At 41.3% G+C, this 14,926-nt stretch overlaps 1 protein-coding gene across 1 annotated transcript in view; it reads left to right on the top strand.

Moving 5' to 3' along the window:
• The window catches only part of FRAS1 (Fraser extracellular matrix complex subunit 1), a 487,428-nt gene that overhangs the window by 432,053 nt on the left and 40,449 nt on the right, over nucleotides 1–14,926 (top strand). The window contains exons 56-59 of the mRNA XM_040418026.1: nucleotides 3,551–3,895; nucleotides 5,162–5,322; nucleotides 8,034–8,181; nucleotides 10,076–10,281. Coding sequence (XP_040273960.1) covers nucleotides 3,551–3,895; nucleotides 5,162–5,322; nucleotides 8,034–8,181; nucleotides 10,076–10,281 — 860 coding nt within the window. The remainder of the gene's footprint in view (nucleotides 1–3,550; nucleotides 3,896–5,161; nucleotides 5,323–8,033; nucleotides 8,182–10,075; nucleotides 10,282–14,926) is intronic.

Genomic DNA, 14,926 nt, shown 5'->3' on the forward strand with positions numbered 1-14,926 from the left:
TCCAGATGTCTTAAACAGAAAACTGGTCTTTTACTCGGACGATTCAACGACAGTGGCCTATATAAATCATCAGGGCGGAACAAAGATACCATCCCTAATCTTCCTCTGCCAGGAGATTTTCAAAATAGCAGAAGACAGGAACCTGGTCCTATCTGCAATACATCTGAAGGGGAAAGAGAACACTGTGGCCGACTTTTTAAGTCGAGTAGAACTCAGTCAGGCAGAGTGGAGTCTGAACGAGAAAGTTTTTTCCCAGATTGTGTTAAAGTTTGGGGCCCCAACTATAGACCTCTTTGCCACTCGGAAAAACAGGAAGACAGAGAGGTTCTTCTCCTTAAATCACACAGAGAATCCTACAGCGGTGGACAGTCTGGCTCAGGACTGGAGCCAGAAACTCGGCTATACCTTCCCGCCTATTTCCCTAATTCCACAGGTACTGAAGAAAGTATGGAGGGAAGGAGCCTCCATAATCCTGGTAGCCCCAAAATGGCCCAAAAGAATCTGGTACTCCACCCTGTTAAGTCTAGCCAGAAGCCCCCCCTGGGTGATCCCTCCAAGGGAGGATCTCCTTTCCCAGGGGCCCGTATGGCATCCCAATCCGGGGATTCTTCAATTGGCAGTATGGAGTTTGACAGGGACATCTGGTTGAGGAGAGGGCTTTCTAACAGGGTTGTTTCCACCCTTCTAGGCAGTAGAAAAACTACAACAGCCAGGAAGTATAATAGGGTTTGGAATATCTTTTCCTCCTTTCTAGGGTCTAGCCCTGACCCATTTAGTCCTCCAGAAATCCCTAAGATTTTAGACTTTCTACAGGCAGGTTTAGACAAGGGACTCAAGGCCTCCACCTTAAAAGTACAGGTGTTGGCTTTGAGCTACTTTTTTGACTACCAGTTAGCAATTCATCCTTGGGTCAGACGTTTCCTTTCTGCCGCGTCCCCTCCATGGGACCTGAACAAGGTCTTGACGGCCCTAACCGATAAACCATTTGAACCCTTATTAGAGATCTCAATTGACATCCTGTCCATTAAAATGGCTTTCCTCCTGGCTATTACTTCTGCTAGGAGGATCTCGGAGATCCAGGCCTTCTCTGCATATCCACCTTATACTGTCATCCAGGACAATCAAGTAGTAATCAGGCCCCTGCCTTCCTTCCTTCCCAAGGTTGTCTCTGATTTTCACAGGAGCCAGGACATTGTGTTACCTTCCTTTTTTCCTAACCCCTCCAATAGCACGGAAAAAAGGTTTCATTGCTTGGATGTTAAGAGATGCTTGTTAGTCTACCTTGATGTTACGGCTCCTTGGAGAAAAGACGAGAACCTTCTTGTCCAGTATTTAGGTGGGAATAGGGGGAAAAAAGCAACCTGCGGGGTTATTGCCAGATGGGTGAAGAAGGCCATAGCCAAGGCTTATATCTCCTTGGGTCTTTCCCCTCCTTCAGGTTTCGGGGCCCATTCTACTAGGGCAGTGTCTACTTTGTGGGCTGAAAGAGCTGATGTGTCTTTAGCTCAGATTTGTAGGGCGGTTACCTGGAGTTCCCCCCATACCTTTCTCAAACATTATAGGTTGCAGCTCCATTCTCATGCCTCATTTGGGGAGAAGGTCCTTCAGGCTGTGCCCCCCCCCCCCCCCAGATTCTACTTATAGTCTATCTCGCACAGGGTGCCGTCATGGGTGAGGGGAAAACAAAATTGCTTACCGGTAATCGTTTTTCTCGATACCCATGACGGCACCCGATAGTTCCCTCCCCATATACAGATACATATATATATATATATAAGGCATTAGCCAGGTCTATATGCAGTTATATAGATAAAAAAAAAAAAGAAGAAAGGGGGTCTTTAATCCCTTATCACTTCTCTCCGGAGAACAATTAATTTCTTCCACTGGTGTTAGGTGGGGGTGTGTCCTTTTTATCTTCTCAGGTTTCCTGTCCTGATGGAAGTTCCTGAGTCGCACAGGGTGCCGTCATGGGTATCGAGAAAAACGATTACCGGTAAGCAATGTTTTTTGCGGGATGAGGTGACAGTTTGATTGGTACTATTTTAGGGGGCATACGCCTTTTTGATCACTTGGTTGCACTTTATGTGATGTTAGGTGACAAAAAATTGCTTTTTTGGCACAGTTTTTATTAAAAAAAAATTCTTGATGTTCACCCGAGGGGTTAGGTAATGTGATATTTTTATAGAGCTGGTTGTTAAGGACGCGGCGATACCAAATATGTATACTTTATTTTTATTTATTTCACTTTAACACAATAATAGCATTTTTGAAACAAAAAAATTATGTTTTAATGTGTCCATGTTCTGAGAGCTATATTTTTTTTAATTTTTTGAGCGATTTTCTTATGTAGGGACTAATTTTTTGCGGGATGAGGTGACTGTTTTATTGGTACCATTTTTTGGGACATCCGCCTTTTTGATCACTTGGTGCTGCACTTTTTGTGATGTAAGGTGACAAAAATTGCTTTTTTTGACAGTTTATAATTTTTTTTTACAGTGTTTATCGGACTGGGTGGATCATGCGATATATTTATAGAGCCGACCGTCAATACCAAATATGTCTATTTTATTTATTTTTTTCTATTTTAAAAAATATATATTTAATTCCTTACTTGGGGAATTTTATTTTTTTTTACATGTGAAACTTTTATTTTTATTTTAACGCTTTTTTATTTTATTTTTTATTTTACACTTTGCGTCCCCTATAAGGTCATACAAGACCTCTGGGGGACATTTAACTTCACTTTTCTTTTTTCCCCATTATTGATTTCTCCTGTAACTGGGGCTGATATAGTAGCCCTAGTCACAGGGGAAATACACCCCCCAGAGAGGCTGTACAGCAGTATACAACGCTGTACAGCCTCAGTTCAGGGCTGATCGAGGTCTGTAGAAGACCCGACAGCTCCTACACTCTCCCGGCCCTGGCGGTCACATAGTGCTTCCTGATCTGTACACACAGCACTCGTTGAGGGCTGTGTATACAGCGATCTAGAAGGCAGGGACACCTGGGAACTGTCCCTGCCTTCTCTCTGGGTTGCCCTGCTGTCACTTATAGAGGTCACCACTTTTAAATTGACTTCTAAGCTACTGATAGGAAAACTGTCACTTCGTTATTGATTGAAAATGCTAAGAGAATAGAAGATTTATTGTCCGTTTTGGAGGGGCTAATTCAACAGTGACAACCAATATGGCTGCATTTTTGCAAAAATTGCTACAGCTGAATATTATATAGGGGTAGTCTGGTTGCTCGACTGGCTGATCCATTCATTTTAAGTTATGGGGCACCAATTCTGATCAGTGGGAGTCCCAGTGGTTGGACCCCCACCAATGTACGGTAATTGTGATAACTTCCTATAACTGGAATACCCCTTTAGAATTCCGACATCTCTAAGTAAAGCAAACATAATTACCAATCTTTTGATGTGGCTCCGACCTCTGATTTTCTAATATATGGCCAATCTTATATTCTAAGTGGAAATCCTCTTTAATATCAGAGACAGGAATAGTAATTGTAAAACTACATCATTGTAATTCCAGGTTTATTTTAACAGGTGATCCAGGAAGCATTGTTTCTACTATCTGCTACACAATCCCCAAATCTGCTAAAGGCAGCAGTCTTTATGCACTGGAGTCAGGGTCTGACTTTAAGTCTAGGGGAATGACCAATGAAAATCGTATCATTTTTGGACCTGGAGTTACTATGTCCACATGTGACATCAAAGTAATAGATGACAGTGAATATGAAGAAGAAGAAGAATTTGAGATAGCCTTGGCTAACCCTTCAGAGAATGCTAGACTTGGAAGTATTGCAATTGCCAAGGTTATTATTGAAGGACCCAATGATGCTTCAACGGTATTCTTGGGCAACGCCACCTTTATTGTCAGCGAAGATGCAGGTATAAATTTGCCAAAGTTATAAGTACTGCGTTATGTTATTGTTGTGTTCATATGGATGGTGAAAGCATTTGTACATCTCCTGTTATGGTATATTTGTTACACCGAATGGTTTCTGATCCAGTAACAAAATTTAAAGGGGTTGTCTCACTTCAGCAAATAGTATTGATCATGTAGAGAAAGTTAATGCAAGGCACTTACTAATGTACTGTTATTATCCATATTGCTTCCTTTGCTGGCTTGATTATTTTTTCCATCGCATTATACACTTCTTGTTTCCATGGTTACGACCATCCTGCAATCCATCAATGGTGGCCATGCTTGCACACTACGGGAAAATGCAATAGCCTGTGTGAGCTCCCACGGTCACGGCCAGCACTTTTTCCTATGGCGTGCTGGATTGCAGGGTGATCCTTACCATGGAAAGGAAAAGTGTATAATGTGATGGAAAAATGAATCCAGCCAAAAAAGGAAGCATTATGGATAATAATAATACATTAGTAAGTGCCTTGTACTAACTTTCTCTACATGATAAATGCCACTTGCCGAAGTGAGACAACCCCTTTAATAGTAGATTATATGACCCATATCACCCATGTAACTGCCCTCTTAAACATCAAATTGGTAGCAGTAATTACAGCCAAACCTCATGGTTATCTGAGGCATAACTGGATTGTATAGCAAGACTGTGATACTAAAATTAGATTACCAAAGTGCTTACTTAAAGGGGGTTTACAGCATACAGAATGGTGACAGTGGGCTCACACTGACTACAAAACATAAAGAACTGATATTCACCAGTCCCGTTCGGAGGCTGCCCCAGTCCATGCTGCGACTTCCTGCACTAGTCTTGACACCCAGGAAATGTCTGGAAATGCTCCCCAAACCAGTCACAGCCAATACTTTGCTGAGCAGGTTTTTCTTGTGTGCAGCAGGAAATATAGAGCAGCAGGCGGACCCTGGCAGTGTTAGAACAGCAGAGGAGGGGATTAGTAAGGTGTGTGTCACTCATTTTATGGTTTTAGGCCTATCTGAGCCTGCTGCAATCTTTTTAGGGCTGGAAAACCCCTTTAGTACTAAATCTATAATAAGTCGGAGGAGGTTGTTATAAGCAATGCTGTTAAAAGTAACAAACTGTTCTTTGTTCTTGAAATATTGGGACAAAGGACTATCCATCATATCCATGTACACAACCGGTGCACAAACACATACTAGTATTCATTTAATCAAGTTTTTTTCATATTCACATGTACTCTACTGTCCAACAGGCTCTGTAGAGATACCAGTGATGCGTAGTGGACCAGACCTCTCTGTGCCAACATCTGTATGGTGTGCCACTCGCCCTTCAGATCCACCGTCTGCTACACCAGGAATTGACTACATCCCGAGCTCCAAAAAAATTGAATTTAGACCTGGGAAAACAGTAGAGGCAAGTAATTACTTGAGTGTGTCTAAGTTAGGGCTGTGCGATTAATCAAATTGATTTGGTAATTTGCTTTCTTGCAGCTAGTCGATGTCCATTTTATTAAAACATCGTGATATTGATTATTTTATTTTTCATCTGGAGTGCTGAAACAGGGCTGCATATGTGGGTCTTATAGGTCCCTGCTGCCATTAATCCTGGTGCGGGCTGCAGAGAGTAGCCCGTGCTTAAGGTCACACCGAGAGCTTCTACTGGCTGTAGCCGGCATTTCTAGGGTCTTAAAAGTCCCAAGGTTTTTATATTGCCCACTTAATGTTACCGAACAAAATGCACTGTACAGAGAACACAGTTACGATTAATAACAGTATACAAGATGCATATAATACCGACACAAATGACTACTACCAAAACCACATAGCCAAGACGGATCCGCCATGAACTCAGTCAATGGGGGATGGATCCGTTTTCTGCTATGTCATGCTGCGGTTTGCTTTCCGTCCTAAGATGCAGAGCAAGACGGATCCGTCATGACCCACAATGTAAGTCAATGGGGACGGATCCGTTTTCTCTGACACAGCAGAAAACGGTTTGCTCTCCGGTATGAGAACAGAATGGAATGCATTTTGGAGTATTCCATTCTGTTCAGTTATGTTTTGTCCCCATTGACAATGAATGAAGACAAAACGGAAGCGGTTTTTTTTCCAGTATTGAGACCTTATGACGGATCTCAATACCGGAAAATATTAACGCTAGTGTGAAAGTAGCCTTAAAGGGGTTGTCTCATCATGGACAATGGGGGCATATCGCTAGGATATGCCCCCATTGTCTTATAGGTGCGGGTCCCACGGCTGGGACCCGCACTTATATCGACAACGGAGCCCTGCAAGTGAAGGAGGGTGCATGCGCAGCCGCCCTCCATTCATTTTCTATGGGGCCGGCGAAAATAGCCGAGCTCTGGCTCGGCTATTTCCGTCGGCCCCGTAGAAATTAATGGGAGCAGGGGGCTCGCATACGCGGTGCTCTCCCATTCACTTCTTTGGGGAGCCGGCTTGGTGGTGGCCGACCGGAGTCCTCCAGCCACCACCCTGCGAGGCTCCGTTCTCAATATAGATGTGGGTCCCAGCCTTGGGACCCGCACCTATAAGACAATGGGGGCATATCCTAGCGATATGCCCCCATTGTACATGATAAGACAACCCCTTTAAATTCACTACACAAAGACCAATATTACCAATGATACCACTATGCAAGGCTCAAATAATACTGCCACATCATGACAACATATTACTAACACATAGTGACTGAATAATATTACTATATTTTTACTGTCTAAAAACCACTGTACAAAGACAGATTTTACCAATAATACGTCTATACAAGGCCCAAATAGTAATGTCATGCCATGGGACAGATAGATAATTACCCACCTTTATGCTGCTACAAAGTAATAATACCCCTTTTGTTCCCCCTAGAAATTATAAAGGTTGGATATTTTTATTTTGTGGGAACACAAAGTGCTATGTCATTTTTTAGATCGAAAAGGGGGTATTATAGATAGAATGGCAGGCAGGGAGCCATAGTCAATGAACCTGTATATACTTGCTGTATTTTTTACACTATAAGACACACCAGACTATAAGATGCACCTAGGATTTAAAGGAGGAAGATAACCCAAAAGTTTTTTCATCAGAGCTCAGATCAGACCCCCAAATCAGACCCCCAAGCTCCATCAGCCTCAGATCAGAGGCCCAACCTTCATCAGCTTCATATTAGTCCCCATCAGCCTCAGATCAGACCCCCATCAGCCTCATATCAGTTCCCATCAGCCACAGAACAGACCCCATCAGCCTCAGATCGGACCCCCATCAGACCTCAGATCAGACGTTTAAAAAAAATATATAAATAAACTTACCTCGCTTGCTCCGGACGGCACTGCCACTCACCACTGCCTGGTCTTCTTCCAGCCCGCACTGCATTGTGACTTTACGTCGCACAGCATCAGGTCATAGTGCGTGCCTATGTGCACTACGTCCAGACTCTGTACACCATCAGGACACAGTGCAGAGCGGGTCCCAGAAAGACACCTGGGAGGCTGAGTACTGTGCGGCGCTTTCCTCACTGCTCCGTGTGCCTTTCGCCTTCTACCTGCATAATAGAAGAGGTCATTAGAATTTGGACTATAAGACGCACTTACCTCAAATTTGAGTATCCTTTAGAAATCATCCTCCATCTAGTAAACCTTAATTTTATGAGAACATTTCCAAAGACCTCCAAAAACATTCTTCATATTATAACATTGTATCAGCCTCAGTTAAATGGTTCATAATTCTTCTTATTATTCCAATTTAAATGCAGTTGCAGTGGTCAGGAAAATATTGGGCCTGTTAGTAAAAAGTGAGGAGATAGTGCCCTGGAATATGGCATACTATTGTATTACATACAGTCAGGTCCATAAATATTGGGACATCAACACATCACTCTGTGTCATATCATATGGCTTTTTATATAATAAAGCATGGGTTTCCTTCTACTATTAATACTTCTGTCTTTAATATGACTCATAAATGCCATTTGTGAATTCAGTGTGTGAGTGACGTCTTGCTGCCCTTTCTTTCTTACAACATTTGCACCTCTGATGATAAGTTTCACAAGTTAACTTGATATATGAAATAGCTAAGATGTACTACTGTACCTAACAGCCTATTTGTATGTTGCAGCACTGTACCCTGTCTATACTTGACGATACACAGCACCCAGTCATCGAGGGATTGGAGACATTTGTGGTCTTCCTCAGCTCTGCACAGGGGGCTGAACTCACAAAACCATTTCAGGCAACAGTTGCCATCAACGATACGTATCAAGATGGTAAGATAAGCTTTGCTGACCATTTAGGTTGATGAGCTCTGTTTGTGTGGGGTTCAGAAGAGTCTCATGATTAATGTTTAAAGGATATGTATACATTTGGGCAATAGTTTTTTAAGGTTGCATGTTACTCATTTTGGCTAAAAATCATTTTTCTATTGGTCTTCATTACAAATATTTAGCCATTTGTGACCTACAGAGTTAAAATTCAGTCTGCAAAGTATCATTTCTCAGTCTCATCAGCTGACTGCTCATGTGAAGCCTTATCTCTGATCTCCTGACCTCATAAACACTCATTAAAGCTAAATTCTTATCAAACTGATAAGAATATGGCTTACATATGAGGTCAGGAGATCAGAGATAAGGCCTCACATGAGCCTTCAGCTGACTATGCAAAATACAGTTCATTGTCCGTCAGTATTTCATGCTGTAAAAGGTTAGGGTAGCATGGACCTGCTGAAAGGTATCTATTGTTTGTTGCAAACTCTATTGACACAAAACTTTTATGACCTTAATGGCACGGCCACATGTTCAGGTTCCTTGATGCAGTTTTGGAAGCCAAACTCAGGTGTTGATTATAACAGGAGAGAAAGTATTAAGAGCAGACACGACCTCTCCTTTTTTTTTTTTTTTAATTCACTCCTGGTTTGACTTCCAAAACTGCACCAAGAAACCTGAATGTGTGGCAGTACCTTCAGGAAAATATGTACATACACCACAACTGAAATGTAACTGTTATAACAGATGCAAGCAGTGATACACAGAAAGACTGACCTTCAGTGCAGTAAATACCATAAGAGTGGCTTGGGCCCGCCCTCAGTGCACTTAATTGTTCATTTGCATATGGAAAAAAATATTCTTTATCCATTAAAAAGCAATGGACACTAAGTGAAAGGTGTCATTACATTCAGCTTACTACAAAGCAGTGTGCCTGGTTTAACAATGCATTTCCTGATGACAGATTCTCTTTAAATTCTAAAGCTCTTTAAATGGAAGATTGTAATAAGAAACATTCAGTGCTGTATGTTAGCAGTATCACAGGGAGTGGTATAAATATCAGTATCAGTAATATCATTTGTGTTGTAGGTCCTTCTTATCTTCTGTGTGCACAGAGCTTCCTTTGTCCTTTGTCTCACATCAGCAAATTACATTTATCATGTAGAGAAATTTAATACAAGACACTTACTAATGTATTGTTATTATGCATATTTCTTCCTTTGCTGGCTGGATTCATTTGTACATCACTAATGTACGGTATTGTTATTATCCATATGGATAATATGGCTAATAACAATACATTAGTAAGTGCCTTCTATTAACTTTCTCTACATAATTAATGCCATTTGTTGAAGTGACAAAACCCCTTTAAGGCCCCTTTATATGGGAAGACAGAGCAGCAGATTGTCTGGAAGGGAGCTTTCCTTTCCAACAATCTGCTGTTCGCTGGTGAAGGAGACTGCTGCATTTACATGCAGCGATCTCCTCCAGAGTATGGGGAGGAGTGATCGCTAATGCCATCGCTCGTCCCCATACTAACTCGTTTGCCAGCAGCGGTTTGTGATTTACACAGCACGATCTGCTGGCGGTAAACGATAATTGTTGTGTGCCCAGAAATGATTGAATTCAGCGGTACATTTACACCGGCACATAATCACTAACCAGCTTTCCTATGAACCCTCGTTGGCAATTATCTTTAGGATTCTCGGCCCCTGTAAAGGGTCCTTTAACCTCAATCTCTAACTCACAGAAGAATAGAAAAGGGATGGGGGTGGTTGCAGAAGATGAAATGTCATGCAAAATGCTTCTTCGATAAACTTGAAGAGACATTTCATTTCATGTCATCTTCGGCTCTCTTGAAATATTCTACAGTTTAATATTTCCTTTGGTTTCCCTCTAGTTCCCAGCATGCAGTTTGGTAAAGACATATTCACAGTAAAGGAGAAGGATGGATTGCTGCATGTTCCTGTCATTCGTACTGGAGATTTAAGTTATGAGTCTTCTGTACGTTGTTACACACAGTCTCAATCTGCTCAAGTGATGGATGACTTTGAAGAGAGGAGAAATTCTGATGATTCTCGTGTTATATTTTTGAAGGGAGAAAAAGTAGGTTTCTTTAATGTTATGTTCAAGTAAAGAATGGTAAAGGGGGTTACTTTTAGGCAGCCTCTGGGCCAGACTTATAAATACTAGTACAAATAAGACCAGTCTTGTTGCATATAGCAATTCAGGTAACAGCTTGCATTTTTGTAGGGCAGGCTGAAAAAAATTTAAGCAGTAACCTGTGTGGTTTCTATCCACTGTAGCTCCACCGTTCTACTTACTCATTTATAAGTCTCCTTTTCTTTGTGGAGTATGATAAGGCATCTCCAAAATGACCTGTGTTGGAAACGTAGCAGCATACGTGGTGCTTTGCTGCACTGCCACCTACAGGATTTTGTCAGTAGGATTGGTTCAAATTGTAAAATGCAGAAAGCAGGGTCCCCCTAAAATGGTGATAATGCAGTAGATTATTCTCAGCCAAAAGAAATAGTCCCCGCTGTGTCTACAAGCAGTCCCATTCATGTGTCCCAGATGCGAACTAGTGACACAATCTAGCATAAATGGTCTGTTGGGGCCATTCAAAAGGTATGATAAAGCCTACTGTAACGTGTCCCTCCTGCAGGGGTTAGATTTAAAAGAAAAACTGGAATATCAGGGAAGTTTGTACAGATATTGTGCAGGCTCTTCGGCACTGGTTCTTACTAGAGTGCAACTTTTCTTCCTGGTGGTGAGGAGCTATTTTGTATAGTGATACTGAGCAAAACTGCAGTCAAAGGCCTGAGCAACCACACACATAATGGCAGATTTACATCTTAAGATGGCTGTATATATTCAATAGATGTCAGCCGAATGAAAGCTATCTCTTCCAACTCCCCACCGCCTCCCTCACATACGTACATGTTCCGCTTGTATGTGTATTGTATGAGGAGAGCAGACAAAGCCACTACCAGACACCTGTGGCGACGGCTTATCTCCCAGGAGACCAAAACGTTCAGGCGAAAATATTTGAAGAGTTGGGGGCGCCCCAAGTTCAGATGACAATATACTAATGTGTATATGGGGGCCTAAATGTCTATAGCCAGCTTTACTTAACCCCTTAACGCATACTGCTATACATGTACGGGATTCTGTGCAAGGGCTTGTATGGAGCGGCCTACTCCATACATGGCGGGTGCCTGCTGTAAAATATAGCAGGAACTTAACTGCAATGATCGGGATGGGCACAAGGCACAGCTTTACTGGCAGGCATTGAAAATCGCATAGGCCATAATAGTTCCATAAAAAAAATAATCTAAAAATATTCAAAATCTAATCACCCACCTTTCCAATTTTACATTTAAAAAGATATAAACAAAAATAAAAAAAATATAACAGGTATCTCCACATCCTAAAATGTCTGAGCTATTAAAATATTTTTCCTGCTTGGTGAAAGCCATAATGAAAAAAAAAAAAAAAACATGTGATTCACCATTTTTTAGTCCCCCCAAAAAAATTGAATAACTGTGATCAAAAAGTTGGACGTACCCCAAAAATGGGGTAATTTTTTTTTAAAGCTACAGTTCGTCCTGCAAAAAAACAAGCCCTTGTACACAGGGGCGTAGCTAAAGGCTCATGGGCCCTGGTGCATGAGTTCAGCTTGGCCCCCATCCCCCTTCTCTCAGTGCTTTTTGGCAAGGGGTAGGGGTGCACCTAGCCTTTATGCTTCTTCCTGAGGTAAAAATTATATCAGATCGCTGGGGAACCGACACACGGCACCCCTGCCGATCAGCTGTTTGAAGAGAGGGCAGCGCTCATATGAGAGCTGCTTTCTCTGCCTTGTTTACCTGCTCGTTACTGCAATTGCAGTGATGAGCAGGTAAGCAGAGCAGAAAAGGCAGCGCTCATACAAAAAAAAAAAAAAAGGCGACAACCCCTTTAAAAACATATTTGGAAAACATTACATACAGCGCTACAGAACATATAGGGTAATACCACCACATACACTGCCCGTCCCCAAAAAAAGTCACCAACAAAAATATTTTGTTGGACCGCCTTTAGCTTTGATTACGGCACGCATTCGCTGTGGCATTGTTTCAATAAGCTTCTGCAATGTCACAAGATTTATTTCCATCCAGTGTTGCAATAATTTTTCACTAAGATCTTGCATTGATGATGGTAGAGTCTGACCGCTGCGCAAAGCCTTCTCCAGCACATCCCAAAGATTCTCAATGGGGTTAAGGTTTGGACTCTGGGGTGGCCAATCCATGTGCTCACAATTTGAGACGGATGAATCCTGGCATTGTCATCTTGGAATATGCCCGTGCCATCAGGGAAGAAAAAATCCATTGATAGAATAACCTGGTCATTCAGTATGTTCAGGTAGTCAGCTGACCTCATTCTTGGAGCACATACTGTTGCTGAACCTAGATCTGACCCACTGCAGCAACCCCAGATCATAGCACTTCCCCCACAGTCTTGTACAGTAGGCACTAGGCATCATGGATGCATCACTTCATCTGCCTCTCTTCTTACCCTGATGCGCCCATCACTCTGGAACAGGGTAAATATGGACTCATCAGACCACATGACCTTCTTCCATTGCTCCAGAGTCCAATCTTTATGCTCCCTAGCAAATTGAAGCCTTTTTTTCTGGTTTGCCTCACTGATTAGTGGTTTTGTTAGGGCTACACAGCTGTTGTGCGTGTGGAAATGCTATTACTTTCGCTATTAAACATAGCCCTGAGTTCTACTGTTGTTTTTCTTCGATTTGATTTCACCAAACGTTTAAGTGATCGCCGATTACGATCATTCAGGATTTTTTCCCGCCACATTTCTTTCTCGAATACGATAGGTCCCCACTATCCTTCCAGTTTTTTGTTTTTTTTGAAACATAAAAGTTTTATTGAAATTTTTCCAAGTAAATAAAGAATAATGACATTGGTACAAGTCAAGAGATGATTACAAATGTAGTCATGAGGGAGTTTTGGGGAGGAAGGGAGTGGAGGAGGGGAGGGAAGAAGAGGAAGGGATAGGAAAGGGGTAGGGAAGAATGAATAAGGTAAGAATGCAGGTATGGAAAGAAAGGGGGTAGGAAAGGGAGGGGCATAGGATAATAAAATATTACATAGTGAACTAACCAGATTTACTGATGATGCCTATCGTAAAAGGTACGCTTTTTCATAGACAGTCAGTAATTTATGGTAACATTGGAGATACAATTAGGTAAAGTACATTAACGTAAAATAACATAAGATAACGTAAGGTGGTACATTAATAGGGATGTTCATAGGTATACATTACATCTCATTATGGACATTGATAACATAAAATAAGTGGTTAGCGATATATTATTTTGAACCAGCTACAGTTTAATTAAATGGCTAGTGAGTCTGCTGTAATGGAATTAGTATGGAAACTGCTTTTCAACCACATACCCCATTGATTGTAAAATTTCCCTTTTTTAAAGAGAGCAGAAGCGGCTACACCTTCATACCAACAGTTTTCCTCGACCAGTTTAATAACATCAGGATTATTGGGAATCTGGTTAGATTTCCAGTGGGTGGCGATAAGATAACGTGTTGCAATACATATATGACCAAAAATAGTTCTGAAGTCAAAGGGAATTGTTTCAATGCCAATAAAAAGAAGCGCCAATTGTGGTGAGGGTACAATTGGGAATTGACAGACTTTTGTGAAGATACAAAATGATTTCAACCAGAGGGATTTGACCGGGGGGCAATCCCACCAGCAATGTAGGAAGGATCCTTGTGGGGTTCCACATTTCCAACATTCCGAGGATGTATCTGGAAAAATTCTATTTAGTTTCATCGGATGATAATACCATCTATATAGAATTTTCCTAGATGTCTCTAAATGCGAAATACATCTAGACATATTAAAAATTGCATCAAGTGCAGATGACCATTGTTCAGAAGAAAGGTCAATGGAGAGGTCTTGGGACCATTTAGACTTAATCGTTTGTAGGGGGTCTTCTAAGGGAATAATGAGAACTTTGTATGACTTGGATATTTTTTTGCTATTAATGTTATGGTTTAAAAGCCATTTTGTGAAATGGATCGAGGATGGGTTATTGTTATTGAGTCTAGGAGATTGTGTAAACATGGTGTTGGTTATATCATGTCTGATTTGGAGGTATTTATAGAAATCCCTCACAGGGAGATCATAACGTTGTGACAATTCCGAAAAGGGTTTAAGAATGTTGTTTGTTAGGAGATCGTTAATATAATGTAAACCATTCTTTTTCCATAATGAGATGTCCAACTCTGGAATATAAGATTCTAGAACTGAAATGTTGTAATCTTGAAGGGGTAACGCAAAAAGGTGACGTTTGTTGGTAATAATGTCCCATGTGTTGAAAATAGCTTTAACGGTGGCCAAGGTGCTTTTTGGAGTGAATTTGAAAAGGGACATAGCTGTATGAATGTCCTTTAGAGAATGTTTCCCAAGAGAAAGTTTTTCAATGCGAGACCATTCTTTCTGCTGATCGTTATGCCATAAGTGTTTAAGTTGATCTAGAATCGTAGCTCTGTAATATTGTATGATAGAGGGGCAGTTTAAACCGCCTTCTTTTCTGGGAAGATATAGTATATCCGCTTTTATTCTGTGAAATTTGCCTCCCATATAAAATTTAAAAGGGATTTTTGAAGGTCCTTGAGGTATTTGATGGGTATTGGGATAGGTAAGTTCCTGAAATAATATAAAATTTTAG

The sequence above is a fragment of the Bufo bufo genome, chromosome 2, assembly GCF_905171765.1.
Source record: "Bufo bufo chromosome 2, aBufBuf1.1, whole genome shotgun sequence".
In the NCBI taxonomy this organism is placed as follows: Eukaryota; Metazoa; Chordata; class Amphibia; order Anura; family Bufonidae; genus Bufo; species Bufo bufo.